This window comes from Podarcis gaigeae (genome assembly GCF_964106915.1).
Source record: "Podarcis gaigeae genome assembly, chromosome: 4".
NCBI lineage: Eukaryota > Metazoa > Chordata > Lepidosauria > Squamata > Lacertidae > Podarcis > Podarcis gaigeae.
The window spans coordinates 51268721-51292158 of NC_139677.1; the positions used below are offsets into that span (position 1 = coordinate 51268721).

The 23438-nt window shown below is 41.8% G+C and overlaps 1 protein-coding gene across 1 annotated transcript in view; it reads right to left on the reverse strand.

Annotated features, from left to right (window-relative positions):
- Nucleotides 1–23438, reverse strand: part of PDXK (pyridoxal kinase) — a 48434-nt gene that overhangs the window by 17791 nt on the left and 7205 nt on the right. Inside the window, exons 2-5 of the mRNA XM_083734723.1 lie at nt 10436–10490; nt 5006–5110; nt 1476–1559; nt 582–628 (exon numbers count right to left, since the gene is read on the reverse strand). Of these exons, the coding sequence (XP_083590849.1) occupies nt 582–628; nt 1476–1559; nt 5006–5110; nt 10436–10490 (291 nt within the window). The remainder of the gene's footprint in view (nt 1–581; nt 629–1475; nt 1560–5005; nt 5111–10435; nt 10491–23438) is intronic.

The window sequence follows — 23438 nt, forward strand, 5'->3', positions numbered from 1 at the left end:
AATTTGCTACATGCTGGCATCTACATATAAATACCGACAATCCCCAGAGGAATACTGTGAACGCCCCAATGTGTGTGTATATGTGTGTGTGATTGTCAACATTTGCACCTGAGTGTCAATAGCAGGCATAGGCAAACTCGGCCCTCCATATGTTTAGGGACTACAACTCCCATCACCCCTAGCTAACAGGACCAATGGTCAGGGATGATGGGAGTTGTAGTCCCAAAATATCTGGAGGGCTGAGTTTGCCTATGCCTGGTCAATAGTAACAAAATTCTACACACAGTTCCAGCAAATTCTGCTATTCTGTCGCAGCAGAAAGAAAGGCTGCTGTGGTATGGGGCAGGGGGGAATCACCTATTTTTTTAAGACAAGCAACTTTCCGTAAATGGCTTTCCATACAGAGTAGCCACCATGCAGTTGCACTTGAAGCAGCCAGCACACCAGACATTCCATACATGCAGACAGAGTTTCGTTCCCTGTTATACTGGTCCAGTCTGTATCTATGACCTGAAGAAATAGGGTTTGCTTTGGTATAACATTATTCATTAAGATGGGCCAAGAGTGAGATGATTACCAACCATATAGCCTTCCCCACTCCACTTGTCACCCATCACAGGATCGCATACTGAAAGAGAAAATTAAAATTGTTAATGCAGATGCAATAATGCCACCGTCTAAGAACACTTTTAAGTATGAAGAGCCAAGAGATCGTAACCATGCCAGGCTTATTGAAAACCTATATGGTAGTTACAATAAATTGTTATTATCCTATGCTAGGAAATTGATCTTTGCTTAAAAACACACACACACACACACACACACAAAACTTTGTACAGGATCCATAAAAGGATAGAAGGATTATAGGCTGTGAATCTGTCCAGTAATTAGAAGGGAACACTTCTCATACCTAGAGTGACCAAATGGTCAGGCAGCAGCAACTTGAACAGGCCCTCTTAGAACTGTTTGAAAGCGATGTTAACCTATATTGATTCCAGCAAACAAGATCTTGTCTCATAGCTCCAGGATATCAGGCAAGACTTAAACAGCTAATGTAACGAAAGTTATTCAGTGACCTTTGAATCTGAATTCTCTCTAGCGAATGCTTCAGCACTCAGTTGCCTCTTTGAAATCAGAGAAACTAAGTCAAGGCAGCAAGTTCCACTGTAACATCAGAGGAGATCAGTCTCTTGTTGCCAGACAAAACACCCATGAGCTGTGAATTTGCTAATGCCCTTTTATTGTCACTACAGTGCTGCTAAGAGATTTCCCTGGTGTCCCAGGTGGTGACATCAAAACTAATTTACTCACAATAAATATCATGATCTATTTCTTATATACTATCAATGCCATAACCACTTTTGCCTTCTCTGAGCCTTTAGAGTTATGTTCAGGAAAGCCACCAATATCTTCCGTCTGGGAGATCTCCCTAACTACATAATGTAAAGTGAATAATTTGTATATTAGAAACTTACCATATACCAAATTGGAGTTCTGTTGTTTTAGCTCTTGAACAATATCAACCACCATTGCAAGGAATGATTTGTCTCTTGTGTAGCCTTTGAAGGAATAAGAAGGGAAATTAAGATTATGTTGGAAAAGTATTTTCCACACCCAATTTCTGTTCAGTGCCAGCAGCTCTATGAATTGGCCTGTAGTTGTCACTTCTATAAATTGGGGTGAGTTTGCTATATTAGAGCTTATCTGCCTGGACATGTGGAAGGACTCTTAAGGCAATCTTTTTTCATAGGTCTAAGAGATCAAAGCAAAACACAAACACAGAAACCACTATAAGCTTCCAAGCAGCTTTTCTGCTAACAAAATCATTCTCTTCCCTTGAGGAAAGACAACCAAATTTTCTGTCCAGGATGCAGATTGGCTGTAGTGGTTTTTACTTTCTTCCATGTGTGACTCAGTCATCACAAATTGAAGTGCCACAGGTCACATTTTGATCTTCATTTAGTTTTTCAGCTTTGCCAGTTTAAGTGCAGAGGATGGTAAATGTTATAAATGTATTCTTTATCAAGGGTAGAGCCCCTACTCTTGCAAACACACACACACACACACCAAATGGATCCCTCCCAACTTCTCCCCCCACAACCCCTACATAAACCAGAGTGAGCTGAAGGAAGTAATCACATAATGTAGAATTGGAATGGACCCCAAGGATCATCTAGTCCAATCCCCTGCAATGCAGGAATCACAGCTAAAAAAATCCCTGACAGATGACCGTTCAAGCTCTGCTCAAAACCTCCAAGGAAAGAGAGTGCACCACCTTTCATGATAGTCTGTTCCACAGTTGAACAGCTTTTAGTGCCAGAAAGTTCCTCCTAATGCTTAGTTGGAATCTCCTTTCTTGTAATATGAATCCATTGGTTTGAGTTCTACCCTCTGGAGAAGCAGAAAACAAGCTTCCTCCATCTTCCATGTGACAGCCCTTCAGATATTTGAAGATGGCTATCATATCTCCTCTCAGTCTTCTCTGCTCCAGGCTAAACATGTCCAACTCCCTCAACTGTCCCTCATATGGATTAGCTTCCAGATCTTTTATTATCTCGGTCATCCTCTTCTGCACAAATTCCAGTCAGAACCTTACATTTTTCCTATTGAAATATATTTTGTTAGTTTTGACCAAGTTCTCCAATCTGCAAGCTGCAGCCACTCAGATCAAGCAAAGTGAATGGCACTTCAGAAACCCTGAATGAATACATAAATTTACTGTGTAAGATGGCTGTGAACAGAATAGATGGTTTGCTATTCTGCAAAACCAAATGAAGCAAGAACTCCCCAGCCCCCACCTCTGCTCTTCAACACTGTTGAGTTCTAGCGGGTAATTCAGATGAAATTCAGAGCAAACTTTGCCCTGCCTCCATAGGAGTGACCCTTATACATTTTACTCAAGAGTTATTCATTAGTTTAGAGAGATTACTTTAGTGAATAATTTACATGTCTGGTCATCATTCCTCGGAGAGTTGAGAAATATGGCCTAAGTTATATCCATGCTATACATTTAAAGAACTATTACACCACTTCATGGAGAATCCTGAAAACTGTAGTTTGTTGAGGGTGCTGGGAATGGTAGCTCTGTGAGGTCATCACCCTTAATATACCAGAGCTCCCAGAATTTTTTGCGGGGAGCTATGCCTGTTAAAGTGGTGTAAATGTATGGTGTGGCAGTGACCTTAGTCTTAGGTCTAAACAAGACATAACAAGAGACACTAGGAAGACCTGAGACAAAATGTATTGTGAGGGACAAGGAGCAGCTGCTGCTCTGTATGTTTTCAAACAACATATAGTATAAAAAAAAAGCAATATGATGTCACTACACTCTGAAACTCCCCATTCTCATCCCCTACCAGCCAATTATGTGAGATGGTGGCAAGAAGGCCCGTGTGATAACATCACATGCCGCTGTTTTAATAGGCGTTATAAAGCAAAGAGCACAAAAACAGCAGCAATGCCATATCCCTTATAACAGTGAGTTTAGTTCTTTAGTCACAATGTGTGATACTGAAAGTAGAGACCAAAGCCGCCACATGCAGTAGAAGCTGCTAAAAAAAGTTATTTAGCAAGCTTGCCTGAACATGTAAACAGAGTTGCAGATAACTGCATTTAAATTTTGATTATTTTATTTGTATATTTTTTACAGCTGCTTTATGCATGCTGCTTAGAGATTCTATGATTAAATAGTTTATATATTTGTCAATCTAAATAGATAAATAAATAAATAAATTGTATCACTCTTAGATATTAGACTAGCAATCCAAATTGGGTTCATTGGGATGTTTCTGTGTAGGGTACCGCATCCTGGGCCAATATTTTCAGGAAATTTTTATTGTTCTCTCTTCCCAAACAATAAACAGGGCCAAGACAATGAGCAAAAATAAAGATTAAAATTAGAGTTTTAACCTCTATACCCAGCAAGCACAATGTATTAGTCAATGAATGTCTGAAATGTTATTTTTTTCACTGGTGCCATACTCTCTTCCATCAAAGCTTCTCTTTCCCACTTACACACAACTCCCTGAAAATATAGCTCCTCACAACTTATGCTTTCCTGAAAAGCTCTGAATATGGACACAGAGTATGTAATACCTTAAAAATCAACTTTAAATGAAATAGACTTTCCAGTCTCAAAATTACCTCAATTATTTCAAACTATACTTTGAAAAAAGCAACCCTGAACCCACATAGAAGCAGGATAAGAAATGAAATAAAAATAAGCAATAGTGCAGGTAGAAAAATATTTTAGCTGGCCAGCTGTGGTTGGTAAAAGAAAGCAATTCTGTGAAGCTATTCTGTCATTTTGCACATTAAGATTTTCCTCAGGGGGAAAATTAAAAAGGTCTTCAAAACAAATGGAATCTGTTTATGCTGAAAATTCATTGCCACATCAGTGCAATCTCATTCACTTTGTTATTAAATATCTCCTTTACCTCCAAGAACTCCATGGAAACCAGAGCAGGGGGAAATAAACTGTCAGCTGTGCAATACCCTTCATGGCAGAGTAGCCTTTATGGGCGATAATTCTGGACCTGTATCATTAAATTTCCCCGTTATCCCCGGCTTTGAAACCACCTCCCTTCTTGAGGAAGTTATATAAATCAATATGGCAATCAATTTCATCTAGCAAGTTTATAACAAGCCTATTCACTGCAGTAAGGAATACAGAAAATGAAATTTAAAACATATGCACTGTATGCATTGAGGTGAAACTATGTTATTAATAATAATCTGCAGAAATGGGAGCGAGGGTATTTTGCTGGATGCAAAGCTTTATATTACAAGCTTCCTGCTGAGGTTGCCTTTTAAAAATGCTTCTTCTAGAGAGGTAATGCAGACATAACACTGAGTTATCTCTTAAACATGTTTAAGAGATTGAGGGAAGGCCACCTAGGACCCCATTTGCCTTAACAACAGCTATGGAATCATTTTACCCTCAGTGTACGTATTTCACGTTCTTTAGTGGCCACGATAACACTCTCGCAAAAATTAAGAAGCTTACCTGTAAGTACATAATCGTAATGATTTACATTGTTCAGTTTCAGTCCTTCATATAGTTCATGAAGTTCATCTGAATTTAACACCTGCCCTTTCCAGTGATCATAACCTGAGCAAAGAAACAGACCAAATAAAGTTACAGGTTGGATTGGTTAAGTAAGACTACACCTGGTGGTATATCCCTCTGGAACTGGTCTGTACCTTTTTCTCATTTAGATTGCGCTAACCCTTGCTATAATGTCTCTGTGGGGAATTATCTCCGGTTTGGGGAATTGTGCAGCAGATGGTGGCAGGTAACTTGACAGCTTGAGGAACAGATACCCATGAACACCCAGCTGGTACTTCACATATTGAGGTCTGCAGAGCTACCTTTAGGCTGTCACTACAAAGGTTATTTGCTCAAGATCTCTCCCCTGAGGGATCCTTCATGGCCAGAGGATGTTCACACTAAGTATAGAATGTAATATAGACTGTGGGTGATTGGCAACCCAATCATTCCTGGTGATGAGTGGAGGAAGAGTGCTGCCTTCACTTTCTGATGGTGTCATCACTACTAGGAACTGTCTCTCTACTCACCCAAAGACCCATAGCAGGCTGCAGTGTTCAGAAAGCCCTGTGGGGTAGATGGAATCAGGTCATAGGTCATATATGACCTACAAGACAAAGGTTCCCCATCTAATGACACATATCCAGGCCTTCCAAGTCAGTTATATTTATATTGTCTATTGATGATTGGTTTATTGTTTATTTTGAATTCATGTTTGGTGTGTATTATAGTGTTTTGTTAAATTAAATGTTACTGTTTTAATTCCATATATTGTAAACTGCCCTGGGATCTTAACTGATGAAGGGCAGTTTAAAAATGGAATATGCAAATAATAAATAAAGCAATGGCAGTTACAGCCTGAACACTGGAAACAGAGGGAATGATTGACTCCACAGCATCTCCAGCACAATAATCTCATTAAAACTGAAATTGTTGTGGCAGGTTTTGTAGAGGAATGAGTGAGAGCACTAAAACAAGATTAATCTTGTAATTTCTGATCCAATAAATGCATTTTCGAAAGGAAATAAATCAACATTAATAGTCCTGTTATTATTTTGTGAAAGCAACTGGGGTTTTCCAAATATAGAATCAGAGGAAAACCAATCACATTCCACAAGTGAAAGAACAAAAGGGTGTTCCTCAAGCCACCTGAGGCATGAAATCTACCATCTGGCTATAATAATTCCCCACATTACCTTTGGTTAGGGAGTTCACCCACCTGCTTTCTCTGACCCCTTTTATAAACGTACCGTAATTGCATTTTGGCATCTGATGGTACAAAAGTTCAAAGATGAACAGAAGCGGTGCCAAGAACACTTTTGAATAAACTCTGAGAGGGAGGGAAATAGCCAAAGAGCATTCAAGGACACAGTGTCCCATTGTGACCGGCAGGAGGTACTGGGCAAGCAGTAAATGGGTCAGCATACTATAATATGTTATCCTTGGAAACGAAGGTTCAAATTTCCACTCTTGTTCCTCCCCCAAAAAAGGGGGGAGCATTTTCCTTAATTCTTCAACACAGTTCTGCAAATTTATTAGCCTTCTTCAAATCAGAACTGGTTCCGCAATAACAGACATCGAAGATAGCTTTGCACATGCCTTTAAATCTCTCTACTCTATGGTCTTCTTGGTGCCTGGGTGCTGAGCTCCTGATCTGTTGTTAACCAATAAATACAACCATCCTGCCTCCTGGTATTAGGGTAGAGCTGTTGCAAGGTTCCTCACACAGGATGCTACGGAGCCAAAACCCACAGGGGGCTACAGAGAATGTCTGAGTTAGCATCAGCATTCTGCATCATATCTCAGTGGGAAATGTTTGGCTGGAAGCATGTGCTTAAGCCGTATTCAGGAGTGAGAATTCCTGTTGTGAGAAATCCTGTTTGGATCCCAGTCCAACTGCATCCCCGAACGTGAAATTAAACAATGCATCTGAGTTTACAACACACACCTGTTTTGTTTTTCAAGCCTAGGAAGCAAACCAAATGAGTCCTTTATATGCATGCTAATAACAAGTCTGCCAAACTGTTAAGAGCAGGCCAGAAGCCTATCAGGGTCTATTTCCTCCCCCTTCCCCCAAAACATTTATATTCGTACACATGAGAGAGAGCGTGACAAACTGAAACTGTCTCCCCCTCCCCCCCCGTTTCTTCTTCTTTTAAAAAAAGAGCATCTACGTAGGCTGTGTGACAAGCTCCTTTTATTCGAGCGTGAAGCACAATGTCGTTTGGAGGTGAGTCACTCACTCTAATCATACAGTAAATACTCCTCGCCAGGCAACTTAGCCAACAGAGCTCCCTCAGGGCTCCAGCTTAAAATGCTCTCTCTATATCAGGAGGATTAAAAGAAGGATATTCTTGAGCATCACAAATAGCATATCAACATCTTCCTTTTCGTTAATGTAAGGAACAGAAAAAAACAAGCGTCCATCGGAAGATGTTTTAATATATGCTCCTTATCTCTCTCCTCCCTCCCTCGCTCGCCAATATCAGAAAGTCAAATTCTTTGAAGGAACCATGAAGTCTATGTATGGGCAGGTGCTTATAGTGACAGATGACAGTGTCAATTTGCCACTGGGTAGCCTCAGACAAATTAATACCAATCTTAGTACCTCTTAGCATTCTTGTGGGGATAAAAAAAAGCTACCTCTACAGATGCTAGCCCAGGCTCCTTGGAGGAGAACCAAGGAGGAAATGTAATACACACACAAACACTCTTAAGCATTTGATTGTCAAATCCTTCATCACTGGAGAGATAAGGTGCTGCTGTTTCCAAAACTTTTCGAAGCAAGGTAGTTTCCCTTTAAAACTTGTTTTTTTTTAATGGCTGCTGGGAAAAGAGGAAGAAAGATTTGACACACTGTGTGAAACAGCGGCAGTACGTGCTTTAATGGCACCTGGGGCACACGCACACACTCTGGGAGGGCGGGGATTGGAGGGTGAAAGGAGCCAACCGCACGCCAGCTCAGCCTTCGCTGCCAATACTGCCAGAGCAATACCAGGTCCAAGCTGCTTTGCAAGGCTGGAATGATCAGACTCAGATGAAAGTCTGATGCAAGAGTCTGTACTTTATGCTCCTTTGATATCACATAAAGCTTGCTCCTCTCACTAAAGGTAAAGGGACCCCTGACCATTAGGTCCAGTCGTGACCGACTCTGGGGTTGCGGGGCTCATCTCGCTTTATTGGCCGAGGGAGCCGGCGTACAGCTTCCGGGTCATGTGGCCAGCATGACTAAGCGGCTTCTGGCGAACCAGAGCAGCGCATGGAAGCGCCGTTGACCTTCCCGCTTGCACTTTGACGTGCTTTCGAACTGTTAGGTTGGCAGGAGCAGGGACTGAGCAACGGGAGCTCACCCCATCGCGGGGATTCGAACCGCCGACCTTCTGATCAGCAAGTCCTAGGCTCTGTGGTTTAACCCACAGCGCCTCCCACAAATAAAGAGAGGTAACACAATCCTAACCTTGCCTAGTGGACCATCAGAGCAGAAGAGCCACCACCACATCTGAAGCCTTGTTGGCTCTTGCTGGTCTGGGTAGAAACTGAGATGCGGTTTCCTTGTTGTTGATGATGATGTCGTTGTTTTGCAGCACCAATTCCAGGCTGGCACAACAGAGAAGATCCATCTGACAATGGACCAGCACAGAAGTCAGTGGATTCCTGTTCGAGTCCAGCTCTATCCCTGAAATGCCCTGTTTGGGGTTCTTGACACTGACTACTGTTAAAACACCAGCTGTAACCACCCTTCCACAGCAGCAAGAGAGAGACCAGCACAGAAACCAAATCTAATCCCTCCTCAAGTCATCAACATTGGGGAGTTGGGAATGGTCCCTGAGTGTTCTGTATTCTTAACATTTATTTAGGATTATACATAAGAATGCCAGAGGAGCCTGCTTGACCGGGTCAGAGGCCCATCTAATCCAACAACATGCTCTCACAGTAGATTTCATATGTGCCTACGGTAGGTTTGGGGAACCTTTGGTCCTCCAGATGTTGCAGAATTACATCCCAGCGAGAATGGCCAATAGCCAGGGATGACGGGAGTTGCAGTTTTCAAAATTTGGCAGGTCAAAAGTTTCCCTATCTGGCCTCTAAGAAGCAGGCCCTGAGACCAGCAGCACTTTCTCCACCTACAATTTCCAACAATGGTATGCAGACATGCTGCCTCCGGCAGAGCGCAACCTTTTTCTCCATGACTTGCCGATCAGAAGGTCAGCGGTTCGAATCCCTGTGACAGGGTGAGCTCCCGTTGCTCGGTCCCTGCTCCTGCCAACCTAGCAGTTCAAAAGCACCTCAAAGTGCAAGTAGATAAATAGGTACCGCTCCGGTGGGAAAGTAAACGGCGTTTCCATGCACTGCTCTGGTTCGCCAGAAGCCGCTTAGTCATGCTGCCCACATGACCTCCCGGAAGCTGTACGCCGGCTCCCTCGGCCAATAAAGCGAGATGAACGCTGCAACCCCAGAGTCGGTCACGACTGGACCTAATGGTCAGGGGTCCCTTTACCTTTACCTTTACCTTTACAAGTCATTCAAGTTAGTGGCCATCACTACTTCTTGTGAGAGAGAATTCCATAACACTTACTTTCGTCTGCCCTGAATCTTCCAACATTTCTAGTTCTATCATTATTAGATATAGAGAAAACCTTTTTGCTATCCACTTTCTCCACACCATGTCTAATCCTATACAACTCTCTCATGTCCCACCCCCCCCTTATTCATATTTTTTCTAAACTAAAAAGTCCCAAATTCTGTAATCTTCAGTCCAACCCCTTAATCATTTTAGTTGCCTTTTAATGCACCATTCCGGGCTCCACAATAGGTGTTTTGAGGTGAGGCAACCAGCACGGTACACAGTATTCCAAGTGCAATCACACCATAGATTTGTGTGATGTTGGCTTATTTTCATTCCCTGACCTAATGATCCCTAGTATGGACTCCTAGCAGCTGCCACACTGGGTCAACATCTTCACTGAGCTATTCACTTTGACCCAAAGTTCTTATTCCTGGTAAGTCACCACAAGTTCAGATTCCATGCGTGTATTTGTTGAAATTAAGATTCCCCCCACTCAACACTGTGTATCTCTTTACACTTGCTTACCACTGAATTGCATTTGCCATTTTACCACCCACTGACTCAGTTCAGAGAGATCCTTTTGGAGCTCTTTGTAATCACTTTTAGTTTTAACCACCCTGAACAATTTGGTACCATCAGCAAACTTGGCTACCTCTCTGCTCATACCCAACTCTAAATCATTTATGATCAAGTTAAAAAGCACAGGTCCCAGTACTGATCCTTGGGAGACTCCACTTTCTACATCCCTTCATTGGGAAAATCCATCCCCTTTTCCGTAAACTAAAAGCATCTCAAGAGAATAGATATATGTATATACTTACCTGTATGATTTGAAAACTGGACAGAGTTCACAGTATCTATTTCAAAGCCCAAAACCTGCAAAAAAACCAAATAATACTTATAAACAAAATTCCTCCTTATTCTAGGGTAGCAACATATTTCTGGGGCCCACTATGCATTTAAGTACAGTATGCTGATAACTAAAAGCTGGGTAATTAAGCAAACCCATAAACAATAAAACGCTTCTGCTGGAAGTCTCCCTTCTTCTGCCAACACACACAGCTGAAAGATATTGATGAATAAACTAAAATAGAAGTTAAACAGGGCAAACCTGTAAAGACAATATTACAGCAATAATAAGGTCAGGAAGAGAAAATGGTAGAAAATATGAATGTGAAGTTCTCAGGATCCCAAGGGCCTAAAAGGGGAAACCCTTGGAGGATGAGGGAAGGTTGTTTACAGCAAACATTAATATTTTGTAAGAGTGCAAAATCTAATAAACAGCATTCCTTTGCAGTGACTATATTTAATATTGCACAGAATTATGACGCAACATGCAAAAAACCCCTCCCCGAAAACAGCCAAGCCTGGGAGGGAGGAGCGGGTGAGATGGATATGTGTATGGTGTTGTAGCAAAGTGGTAAACTACTCTTTGCAGTAGCAATAGAGATAACAGTAAATATATATTTATCTGATATTTCAAGGCATGCTACATTTCCATCCACTGCTTAAGTCTTAGGCTGCAAATATGATGGAAACATCTGACATTTAATATATTTGCTCTCAAACCTCTCTTGGTAGGAATAAAATAGTCTTCAAAGTAAAAGCTACTATATTCAGCAGAGTTGAGTCACAGGGAGACAATAGTAATAGTGCAGAAATCGTGTATGATCCATTTTCAAGCAATTTGCTGGCAGTTTAATTGAAGCTTTGCTAGTCACGCCGTACACTGGGGGACATTGTGTCTTCCTTGACATGACAGGGTAGCCCCTTCACATAATTTAAGCCACATAACTAGGCGATGCTATACTAAAGTAAGACATACTCAGATTCACTCACAAAATATCAGCAGATTGCAAGATCTTTTTTTCTGTGGCCTAGGGAAGTGTACAGATTGGATGAATCTGCAGCAACTACTGATAAAGCTGGCCTCTTGGTTCTTTGCAACAACAGCTGCATTAGCTTTAAAATATAGGGACGGCAGTTTATTAAGAGCCCTCATACCACTCCAATAATTTGCTCTCACAAAGGCAGCTGTGTGAATGTGGCTGCCCAAGCATAGCTGTCAACCTTCCCTTTTTTTGTGGGAAATTCCCTTCTTCCAGCGCCGTTTTCCCTGCTTCCCGCTGCTATCCCGGATTGTTAGATATCCCATAGACTGTCCCCGGGATAGGTGAGGCTGCTGATCCCTTATTTCCGAGGCTGCTCATCCCTTATTTTCAAATCTGAAAGTTGACAGCTATGTGCCCAAGATATCCATGCACACATATCCTGACATCATCTATGGTAGCGTATACAGCCCCCTGGATACTTTCCAGCAAAGGAAAACTAATGTGAACTGTTATTACTGCAGTAAAACACAGAACCATAGAGCTGGAAGAGATGTGTTTGTGTACTGGCCACAACAGTCTTCAAAATGAGACTATTGCAATGCATTTGACATCTGAAGACTACACTGGTATAGAACAAGGCAGCTAATTGGTACTAGCCACAGGGAACACCTCACCAGTGTTAAAATAACTCCATTGGCTTCCTATTTGTTTGCGACCAATACGAAAGTGCTGATTTGATAACCTCTAAGAGACCGTTATAGCTTGGGACCTGGATATCTGAAGGACCACCTATTCCCATACAAACTTTAAATAGGTAGGTAGATAATATTTATTAATGTCCAACACTTAATAAAAATACTGGTAGGTTGAAACAAAATGGCACTTGGAGAAAGGCTGTTTTTGAGCTCTGTGGTTAATTGTATCTTATTTTATTTGGCTAGTTTTAAAGTTTCTTTGTTTTAATAAACAAATAAACACGAGGGGAGCTACAGCCCAAAAGTATCTGGAGTGCAGCATGCTGGCACCTGTGAACAAGGATAAAATCAATCACACTTAACATTAATTGTGACATATGTGGGTTTTTCCTGGATCAGGGCCCAAGTTAGTACAGCTTTCCTAACTGATTGTTTTTAAAAATGCAATATTAAAAGTTACCGATGTTAACATTTTTTAAGCTCCTTGTGTGACCAACGTTAGTATAGCTCCTTTACTAGTGAAATCGCATTGTGAGCAATTAGAATAATGTAAGTCAGCGGAAAGCAAGCACTTATGAAACTGGATCCATATGGTCATTTCACACAGTTTAATTGAAGAAGAAAGAATTCAAGCTGGTAATCATTTGTCACGGTTCACTAAAGCAAGCAGTAGCTATAGTTATTGCCTGATAAATGCAGTGAAGGCCACCTCAAAATCACCACTGATTGCCTCATAGACCATTGCGATGTGATGAATGCCCTTTAGCCAGGCACTGAATATTTTACCCGTCACATACACATGCACTCAAAACTTTATGCACTTTTGAGGTCTATGTGCTCCATACACTATAGGAAGATGTGTGTTTTATATAATTCCATGCAAGCTTTCTTTATTCAAGGACCATTTGAAATTCAACCAATAAGTGTCTGTCTGTCTGTCTGTCTCTCTATCTCTTCTACTTAAGAACAGCGGAGACAAAGATACTGAAAGTGCTGAGGAAATAATTGCAGAGCCAAAATAATAAAGAACTCTAAAAGATAAAACATTTCCATAGTAGCTCCTTAAAATTCTAACTCCATCTTAAAGACAAGCTGGCCACCACCAAAGGGGGGAAAAACACCACTCTACTTTGCAGTGAATTATTGCTTTGATTAAATAGTCATTAGAAACAAGAAGAATGCATTACTGCGATTTCTAATAGATACAGATAGCCAAACAAGTAAGCCACAGCGTTTACTGGTTGTACAGCAGCAGGTTTAAATTGCCTCGTATATCAGTGTCTGAATGCAATCCAAAAGGTTTGTAACTATAGAGAAAGCCTGTACACAAGCCCAAGTCTATACAAGCCAGGATCCATCTCCACTACCCATCTCATGAATACAGGGGTAATGCATCTCATTTTGCCGCCTGAGGCAAAACCGGAAGTGCCACACTGCCGCCGCCACTACCACCATACCTGCTGCTGCTGCCACTGCCTACACTCCCTGCCCTGCTGCACTGGTCACTGGCAGAGAAGAGTTGCCGCCATCAGTGCCCTGCAATCCTTGGATGAAGGGTGGTATAGAAATTTAATAAATAAATAAAACATTTCGGCCTAGTCCCCCTTCATATTCCCAATTCCAATAACTGAACATATGAACTCAGTGATCTACCTTATACAGAGTCAAAACATTAGTCCATCTAGCTCAGTATTGTTTACAATGACCGTGAGTAGCATTCCAAGGTTTCAAACAGGAGTTTCTCCCAGCCATGTCAGGGACTGAATCTGGGATCTTTTGCTTGCAAAACATGTAACATTTTACTAAGCAACAGCTTTTCCGTAGTACAACTTGTATGGAGGGGAGAAGAGAATGGCTGATTTGAAGACTGGGAAGGTAATCAGATCTGCGTTTGATGGGGAGCCCTGAGGAAAAGGAATTATTTTCTTCATTTCAAAATTATTGTTACAAGCCACCTATTCTAACATCCGCCCTGTGTAATAACTGGATAACACTATCAAACAACCAAGCATAGATTCATTGCGGTCTGTTTCAGATAGCTAGAGGTTTTAGTTTTCCCAACAGGACTCACGTGACTAGATCACATATCTTTTGACAGAATTGTTCAGAAAATTATGTACACACTTTTAAACGTTCATTCATCTCAGGAAAGAGTAAAGGTAAAGGGACCCCTGACCATTAGGTCCAGTCATGACTGACTCTGGGGTTGCGGCGCTCATCTTGTTTTACTGGCCGAGGGAGCCGGCATACAGCTTCCAGGTCATGTGGCCAGCATGACTAAGCCGCTTCTGGCGAACCAGAGCAGAGCATGGAAACGCTGTTTACCTTCCCGTTGGAGCAGTACCTATTTATCTACTTGCACTTTGAGGTGCTTTTGAACTGCTAGGTTGGCAGGAGCAGGGACCGAGCAACGGGAGCTCACCCCATTGCGGGGATTCGAACCGCCAACCTTCTGAACAGCAAGTCCTAGGCTCTGTGGTTTAACCCACAGCGCCACCTGCGTCGCCCAGCAATGAATAAACATGTGCTAATCTGAGTACCTAGTCTGATGACTGCAGACCACACAGGGCCAAGATGAGCAATGTCTGCAACGCATTCAAATACTGCAAGCAACAATGCACACTACAAGGCAGGCACCATCAGCCTTTAATAGCATCATTAGATGCAACTAATCACTTCTATGCTCAAAGCAAGCTCCCAATTTTCCATCTCTTCATCAAAAAAGTTAAAGAGGAATATCTTAAACTTTGGAAGGATGGAACAAAATAAAAAAAATCCTTCCAGTAGCATCTTAGAGACCAACTAAGTTTGTTCTGGATGGGTACGTTATCCATGCATTGATCTTTTGGGGCTGCACTAGCAACATCTGAAATCTTATTATTATTATTATTATTATTAACTTTTGAAGATACTGCTTCTGAAATCCCAGGTTGATAGACTGCACTTACTGCTTACTATTCTGTAGAATCAGCTGAAAAGTTATGGCGCAAAAAAACAAAAACAAAATAGAGCCACATCAAAAACTGTTTGCCAAATCAAAGTAATGCCACAGTTTGTTTTAATCCACAGCATGCTCTAATCTCAGTTCCTCGGTCCCCTGATGGAAGTGGCAAGCTGCAAGGCAGAGTGGCACTTAATTGCATGTCAACTGCATTGCAGGATCGTGACACAGCATAGCTCCTCTACTGGAACATTCCAAAGTTCTCAAAGTGTTCCAATACATGTCACCAAATTAGGAACAGTATTTAAGAGAGTGCATCTGAACAAATATGCCTGTCTTCAGTTTATCAGGATAGCAGCTTAGTTGTTAATTTCCAGACAGAAACTACAAAATACAATTAGACAGCTTTGTGCAAGGCAGTTTTACATAAATCATTGGAGTTCCAAGTGTTGTCCTGCAGGCAAGGTTTTTCTTTAGAAGCCTAAAATTTTATAGTAAATCACTCAAACCATTTGAAAGTTATTATGCAGGAGTTAGATACAGGAGATTTCTTTCTTTCTTATTAAGTTGCGCATCTCAATATGTGAACTTTTTTCTTCTTCGATTAAGCAGCTGTCAAGTAGGATTAACAATGCATTCTGAGATTACCGAGTCTCATATCTTCAGCCAGAACTTTTTATTCTGTATACTCCCCCCCCCCCCCCAGCTTTGGTTGCCACCTTGAGGGGGATGGAAATTGTAATTGCTCATCGGCACACTATTTTTAGAAATATGAAAATCAGAACTCCTTATTCCTCAGCATTGAAGCAGAGCTAGCAACTTTTTAAAAATGTGAACAGCAACATTAAATCCCAGTCAGGACACTCTGAACAGGTGCCACCCTTAAGACAGCAAAACACACATATGAACAGCTTTTCCCTTCTGTCTGCCAAAGGCAGCAAGAGGGATTTGCCATCCATAAATACCTTCTTTAACTAAAGGCCCACGGCTGGCAAGAAATAATGTTGTTGTTCTTGTTTAGACGTTTAGTCGTGTCCGACTCTTCGTGACCCCATGGACCAGAGCACGCCAGGCACTCCTGTCTTCCACTGCCTCCCGCAGTTTGGTCAGACTCATGTTTTTAGCTTCGAGAACACTGTCCAACCATCTCGTCCTCTGTCGTCTCCTTCTCGTTGTGCCCTCAATCTTTCCCAACATCAGGGTCTTTTCCAGGGAGTCTTCTCTTCTCATGAGGTGGCCAAAGTACTGGAGCCTCAGCTTCACAATCTGTCCTTCCAGTGAGCATTCAGGGCTAATTTCCTTAAGAATGGATGCGTTTGATCTTCTTGCAGTCCATGGGACTCTCAAGAGTCTCCTCCAGCACCATAATTCAAAAGCATCAATTCTTCGGTGAAATAATGGAAGAATTTTAAATTAGAAAGTGGGGAAGAACCTAGAACAGGCATAGACAAACTCAGCCCTCCAAATGTTTTGAGACTACAATTCCCATCATCCCTGACCACTGGTCCTGTTAGCTAGGGATGATGCGAGTTGTAGTCCCAAAACATCTGGAGGGCCGAGTTTGCCTATGCGTGACCTAGAAAATGCCTGGCTAGATCAAACTTGCATGGTGCTTTCTAAAGGATAAAACATATCACTTTGAATTCAAATCCAAAACAAAAAGAAAACACCATTAATTCATTCTCTATGCTGTCTTTATTTTAACCAAAAGAAGACACTGAAATAATTGTTATTTTTGTCATTGTTGTAACTAGTCTAATCACTGCCGCATTCAAAATAAACACATGCCATTTTTTTCTTCCTTTAAATCTACAACAATCTTAAGTACAAGTTGATTGTGGTACAGGTCAGGTAGTGTTACGTCCAACAGAAATTGAGGAAAAGTGAAAAAGAAAGTATTGTGATTTTCACAGCAGTTTTACGAAGATCCTCCACTCTAAACAAGAAAAAAAAGTATAAACTGAATACAAGAAGAAAGACACCTGGATCAAATTCAAGGAGGTTGTGCAAGATCAATGGAGGGCAGAATCTGGCTAGCAAATACTTGTGCTGTGACATCAAAGAGAAACTCATTCAGAGAAGATGCACAAGCTGTATTTAAATGCTGCAGTGTAAATGTAAAACACTTTGTATATCTGCTTATCTACTATTAAGACAGATTGAGGTGGCCACTTTAGGCCACTGAATTTAGGTATCAAGGGCTCTATGAACATTGGGCTGGCCCTGCAGTAGATTAAAACATATGCCAAGTTCTGGGAAAAGTTGGGATTGAGTTTGTGAGGGGTCTCTAATTAGCATATATATTTTTTGGGGGGCATGACTCATTCTGAGAAATTCTACCCTAAAGGTGGGGGGGGGGGAGAGAATTACTATTAAAAATATTGCTTAAAAGAAATACATTTACAATACTCAAAAGCTATGTTAGAAAACTACCTTTATTTATCTTAGGTCATTCAAAATATCACAAAATAGTGTGCAAGCTTTCAGAATCTCTACCATTCTCCTCTTTTGAATTCTCAAAAAAAGAAAAAAAAAAAAGCAAGCTTGCTACTACCCCAATATTATGAATTTTTCCTATAGGTCAACATGACTGCTGTTACGTTTTGTAAAACTGAGTTCCCCTCAGATAAAGCTGCTTTAAAAATGCAGCGTAATCTTAGAGTAGAACATAATGGCCAGCATAGGTCAACCAATCATAAATTGGTCCTACTCAATTTGGATCTCTTGTTCTCTTATTATTTAGCACAGCACATCAAGCTTATATAATGGGACTACATAGCTTAGCTGTATTTGAAAGAAATGAATACAGTGAGGTACCAAAATCTCATTAAGATTTTGGAGATATATTCCCGGGGCAATAATGCAATACAGTGGGTAGGCAATTGACTTAAAGATAAGGAACAAAGCAACAATAATGCATCACGCTGGCAAGAGGCATTGAGTTAGCTATTTCAGGGTGTAAGACTGGAAACAATGCTGATTCATGTATTCTATTATGACCCTGAAGAGGTCATGATTGTCCAGAGTAGGAGTCCACATTTAACTCTCAACAGTTTTACTTTATGCAGTTTTGAGAATTTATAAAACCAGCAGCAAATGATGGCTATTGTGTATAAATCTATGGCTTGTCATGAAAACAGAAAATAAAGTCTTGTAGTTGTATTAATGTGGACCAATAAAGTCAATGACCAGTATCCAACAAACTGTACAGTTAGTTCCATGAGCCCAAGGAAGGGCTCGGACTTGTTCTTCTTTAACAGTGTGTTCCCCCACCCCCACCCCCACCCCCAGAAGATACATGGCAAATAGCTTTTAAAATGAAGAGACCTTTACAAACTGTGCTTAGCCTGTGTGTCTGCTGTTCAAAGAACAAAGGACCCAAATTCTCAGTCTTATGCTCCCTAGCATTGGAGCTCAAGACGTCAATCATTTAGCTGCACTGTCAACTGCAATATTCTAGCAAACATTAGTGAAACTCTTGGGGAAAGTATGCATAATTCCCACACATCCTTTTCAAAGTGCGTCTAAGAGACCTGCCTTTGTACCTTCAGGAACAAATATCTGAACCTAGACCAAACTGTGCAGCTTCAAAATTCATGCAATGAGAAAGGGATTAGGAAGCCCTCTGATGAGAGCCAACTGACTCATCTTGCTGCTAAGGCACAGAGGTGTGAAGGCGGACCTGCTGGCACTCTGCTTCAGGGCATGGAAATGGAGCCTGGTGCAGCACTTTCGATCCCTCCCTTCTCAGTGACTCTTCGGGGGGGGGGGGGGAGAAAAAAGGTTGATAATCCAAATTCTGTTGATTTCCCCCCGGAAAAAATACATATACATGTTATAAGAATTGTAAGGTCTCAAAGATAAAATAAATATTCATAAATGCACACATATCTAAATATAGGAACCATGTGTCTGAAATAGTATGGGAGAGCAATCCTGAAGCCATTTTGACTCTCCCAATGACCTCAAATATTCCTCTGCAGTAAGGGAGGCAAATGGGGAAAGCCTTCCCATTGTCTTTTTGCTTGCAAATCCTGTCTTAAGGGCATATTTGTCTATGAATAGGGTGAGCCTGTGACTGGATTCAGGAACTAAAGTATTTAAGCATCACAAAAGAATGACCAGACTGCCCAGGTAATGCAATCAGGGACTATTATCGGGTATCCTGGCAGACAGGATTTCTCTGTAGACCGCCTCTTTCTGTGATGTATGTATGATGTTTTATGGGGGCTACAGGGTGTGGAATTTCAGGAGTCTTTATAAGGGCTCAGGGTTCTCCTTCCCTCCCTCCTCCGAGTGGTGAGTGGAGATCCTGTTGCAACAGTTTATTTTCCTTTTCCTTTAATAAAGATCAGGCTTACTAGCCACTTTGCTTCTCAATATACTGTACTTTTCCGTGTGTAAGACTAGGGTTTTTTAAACAAAAAATTAGGTTTAAAATTGGGGCTCATCTTATACACGGGTAGTGCTGAGGGGTGTTTTCTTAATTTGGAGTCCCCCAAAATATACATGGAAAAATATGGTACTCTGGTAGGCCTCTGTTATTTTTCTCCTACCGATAGGGAACCCACTTAACAACTCTGTACGGGCTCTGGAATAACCCATAAGGGATGGGAGCAGTTTTTTCTTCTAACAACATATACATTAAAGATAATCTCATTCACATAGTGAGGAATCATCCTGAAATGTGTATCTGGAAGTTGGGCACATGGAAAAGGGCCACAACCCTAGAAAGACAATATTCTGTACTGCAGACCACAGCATGGTTGTGCTGTGCTGACAGGTGCTAAAGTTTAAGGAGCAAAGCCAGTATGCACTTCTGAATTCTGAGGGCATGTTCCTAGCCCTTCATTTGGATCAAGGATGCTGTTATGAAAACAGCAGATGTTCTTCCAACTGAAATTCGAAATGTGTTACTCCAGGCTTCTAACTGAGAGAAAACAAATGTGTCATGCTCCAAGTAAAGTTTTCACTTGGATTTTTAAGAATTTGATTACTACTTTGTTGAGTGCAACTATTTATTTGCTCTTAAGTGAGAAAGCAACCAGGTGCAATTAACTCTGGTGCCCTAACAATAAAGGGCACCTCATTTGTGGCCCCTGGATCGCTCCACTTTGGCCTGCGCTGCCACAGCAGTCACCCAACTCATATTCATCCCTGAGGCAATTTGGCAGTGCACCCCCCCAACCTTCTCCTGTGAAGAGGCAGCCACCTGGTAGGTCCCTCCTTTTTGTGGTTTCCTCTTTTTCTTGCTCATGTTTGCTCATGTCTGCTTGCTGCTGGACATTCCTGCTGGACAAAAGTCCCAGGTGGCTCTAGGCCACTCAACCTAACCTGCAGCAATCAAGGGCTGTTACAACGCAACTCAAACGAGGCCTCTGAACAGGTCCAATTGACTCAGGGTTTAGGCCTCAACCAAATCCAGTGCACAGACCTAGTTTCTACAAAGGGCCCCTCCAAACTGGAGTGTGTGTTTTGTTGGTGTATTCTGCAACCTGTCAGTGACTCAATAATAATCCATTAGTAGTGGATTTATACTATCCACACATCATTCCAGGTTATTAGTTGTTGTATGATGCTTCTGCATTATTGCTATCTGGAGGGGCACCACTGATCTATAGTGCAACAACCCTCAACAACGAGAGCCAGTGTGGTGTAGTGGTTAAGAGCGGTAGTCTCCTAATCTGGGGAACCGGGTTTGCGTCTCCGCTCCTCCACCTGCAGCTGCTGGGTGACCTTGGGCCAGTCACACTTCTTTGAAGTCTCTCAGCCCCACTCACCTCACAGAGTGTTTGTTGTGGGGGAGGAAGGGAAAGGAGAATGTTAGCTGCTATGAGACTCCTTAAAAGGGAGTGAAAGGCGGGATATCAAATCCAAACTCCTCTTCTTCTTCTTCTTCTTCAAGAACATTGTGGCATGAAGTTAGAGGATTTCAGCAAGAAATCCCTTCTAACTCTACCATTCTATGATTCTATGACATGCACCAACTTGAAACAAAGCAATACAGTATGTCTGTTTCAAAGGTTTTATAGGCACAAACGTTATTTAAAGTGGGTCATGAATAACCAGCCCAATACCATCATGAGCACAAATCATCCTGAATGCAAGTAAAGAGGATGGCTGGAAGAGTCCCAAGTGCTTTTCATTTTCTAACCTTTATTTATCCTTTTATCAACTCTGTGAAACAGAATTGGCTGAGGCAACAGTTCAACCAAAGAGTTTCATGGCTGAATGGTGATTTCAACAAGGATTGCACATCCATTTAATCCCAACTATGGACACTGTCCACTGCATAAATGAAATCTGTAGTTCCCAGGAGAGTCATAGACTCAGAGCTAGAGGTGGTCTTGCAGGCAATTTAGTCCAACACTATTCTACTCAATGCGGAAATAGAGTTAGAGCATCTCTGATGCCTCTGCTCCCAGGAAGTGAGAGCCCTAAAAGTCCAACTGTTATTACCATTAAGAAGCTTCTCCTAATGTTCAGTCGAAATCCACCACCATTACATTCATTAGATCTACTCTTGCCTACAGAGCAGCAGAGAACAAGCCTTTGCTCTCTGAGACAGCCCTTCAGCACTTTGAGAATGCTAACATGACTCTATCTCTGTCTTCTCTCCAGGATAAAATATACCCAGTTCCCAGTGTGGTGTGGTGGTTAAGAGCGGTAGACTCGTAATCTGGTGAACTGGGTTCGCATCTCTACTCCTCCACATGCGGCTGCTGGGTGACCTTGGACCACCCAGTTCTTCTTTGAAGTCTCTCAGCCCCACTCACCTCACAGGGTGTTTGTTGTGGGGGAGGAAGGGAAAGGAGAATGTTAGCCGCTTTGAGACTCCTTTGGGTAGTGATAAAGCGGGATATCAAATCCAAACAACTCCTCCTCCTCCTCCTCCTCTTCTTCTTCTTCTTCTTCTTCTTCTTCTTCTTCAAGCTATCTTCATAAGAATTGTTTTGCTTACCCTTGACCACTTTCATTGTCTTTCTTTGAAGACATTCTTCATTGTTCTAATTTGTCTGTAGCTTTCTTAAGTGCTGTACCCACCACTGGGCCTAATACAGTGGTGCCCCGCAAGACGAATGCCTCACAAGACGAAAAACCCGCTAGACGAAAGGGTTTTCCGTTTTTCGATGCGCTTTGCAAGACGAATTTCCCTATGGGCTTGCTTCGCAAGACGAAAACGTCTTGCGAGTCTTGCGGTTTTTTTTGCTCCCCCCCTTTTTTCTAAGTCGCTAATAGCCTTTTAGCCGCTAATAGCCTTTAATAGCCGCTAAGCCGCTAATAGCGCTAAGCCGCTAATAGGGTTGCTTCGCAAGACAAGACGAAAAAACCGCTAGACGAAGAGACTCGCGGAACGGATTATTTTCGTCTTGTGAGGCACCACTGTAATCCAAAAGATCCAGCTAATGTGGAATAAAGTGGAACTACTGCATCTCATGACTTGGAAAATTTGGTTCTGTTAATACAGCCTAAATAAACTCTCACTACCCTTCTTTGCAGCCACACAACACTTGCTGATTGTGAATCCCTGCGGTCCAAAGATTCCCATATACAACTTCCAGTGCTTTATTTTTTTTAGAAAAAGAGACGCCATAACACACCATGAGCGCCTCCCTCGTTCTCTTAGAATGGCAATGGTGCCCACCTGAGAGGTGCCGGAACTGAGTTCCAGCGAGTGCCACCTGGAAAAGAACCCCTGACAACTGCCGAGCCAGGTATCCTCATGTAAAAAGCAAGTAAAACTATATTTTAGCTTAAAATAAAAGTTGGTCTTGCTACAAATGGACACATTGGTTTGTTTGCCACAGTGCAATAAAGAAGATAAACATGCTGGTAATTTGATAAATAACCTCATAGTTTGCACACACCAGTGGTTTTATATGTTTTGCTTGCAAACATGGGCAAAGAGTCTTGTGGCATCAGCAGTGGCAGCTGTCCCTCATCACCACTGCTGGTTTCACTCATATGTATTTTTTACCTCTTTACTACTGTTCATTTTGATTTTTAAAACAGCTTTCATGCCTTCTATAAATAGGAGTGAAACGTCAGCATGACTCAGAATGCTGAAACATCTTTCATTTGTGATTCAGGGCAATTTAGCCTACAGAGGTTCCACTATTCAGAAAGACCACTAACCTCTGCCATCAGAAACAGCTGCCACTAGAGAGGACAGATTAGCTTCACAGCTTCTACATTGCATCAGAGCATATACTGGCATGCTCTGACGTCTGCTCCAGCACTGACTTGCATGATGATTATCCTCTGGTGGAAAGGGGGAAAAAATCTCTCTCTCTCCTAATATGGAGACACTTACCCAGAGCAGATTTTAAAGCCATGTGGTCTCTGATCAATAAAG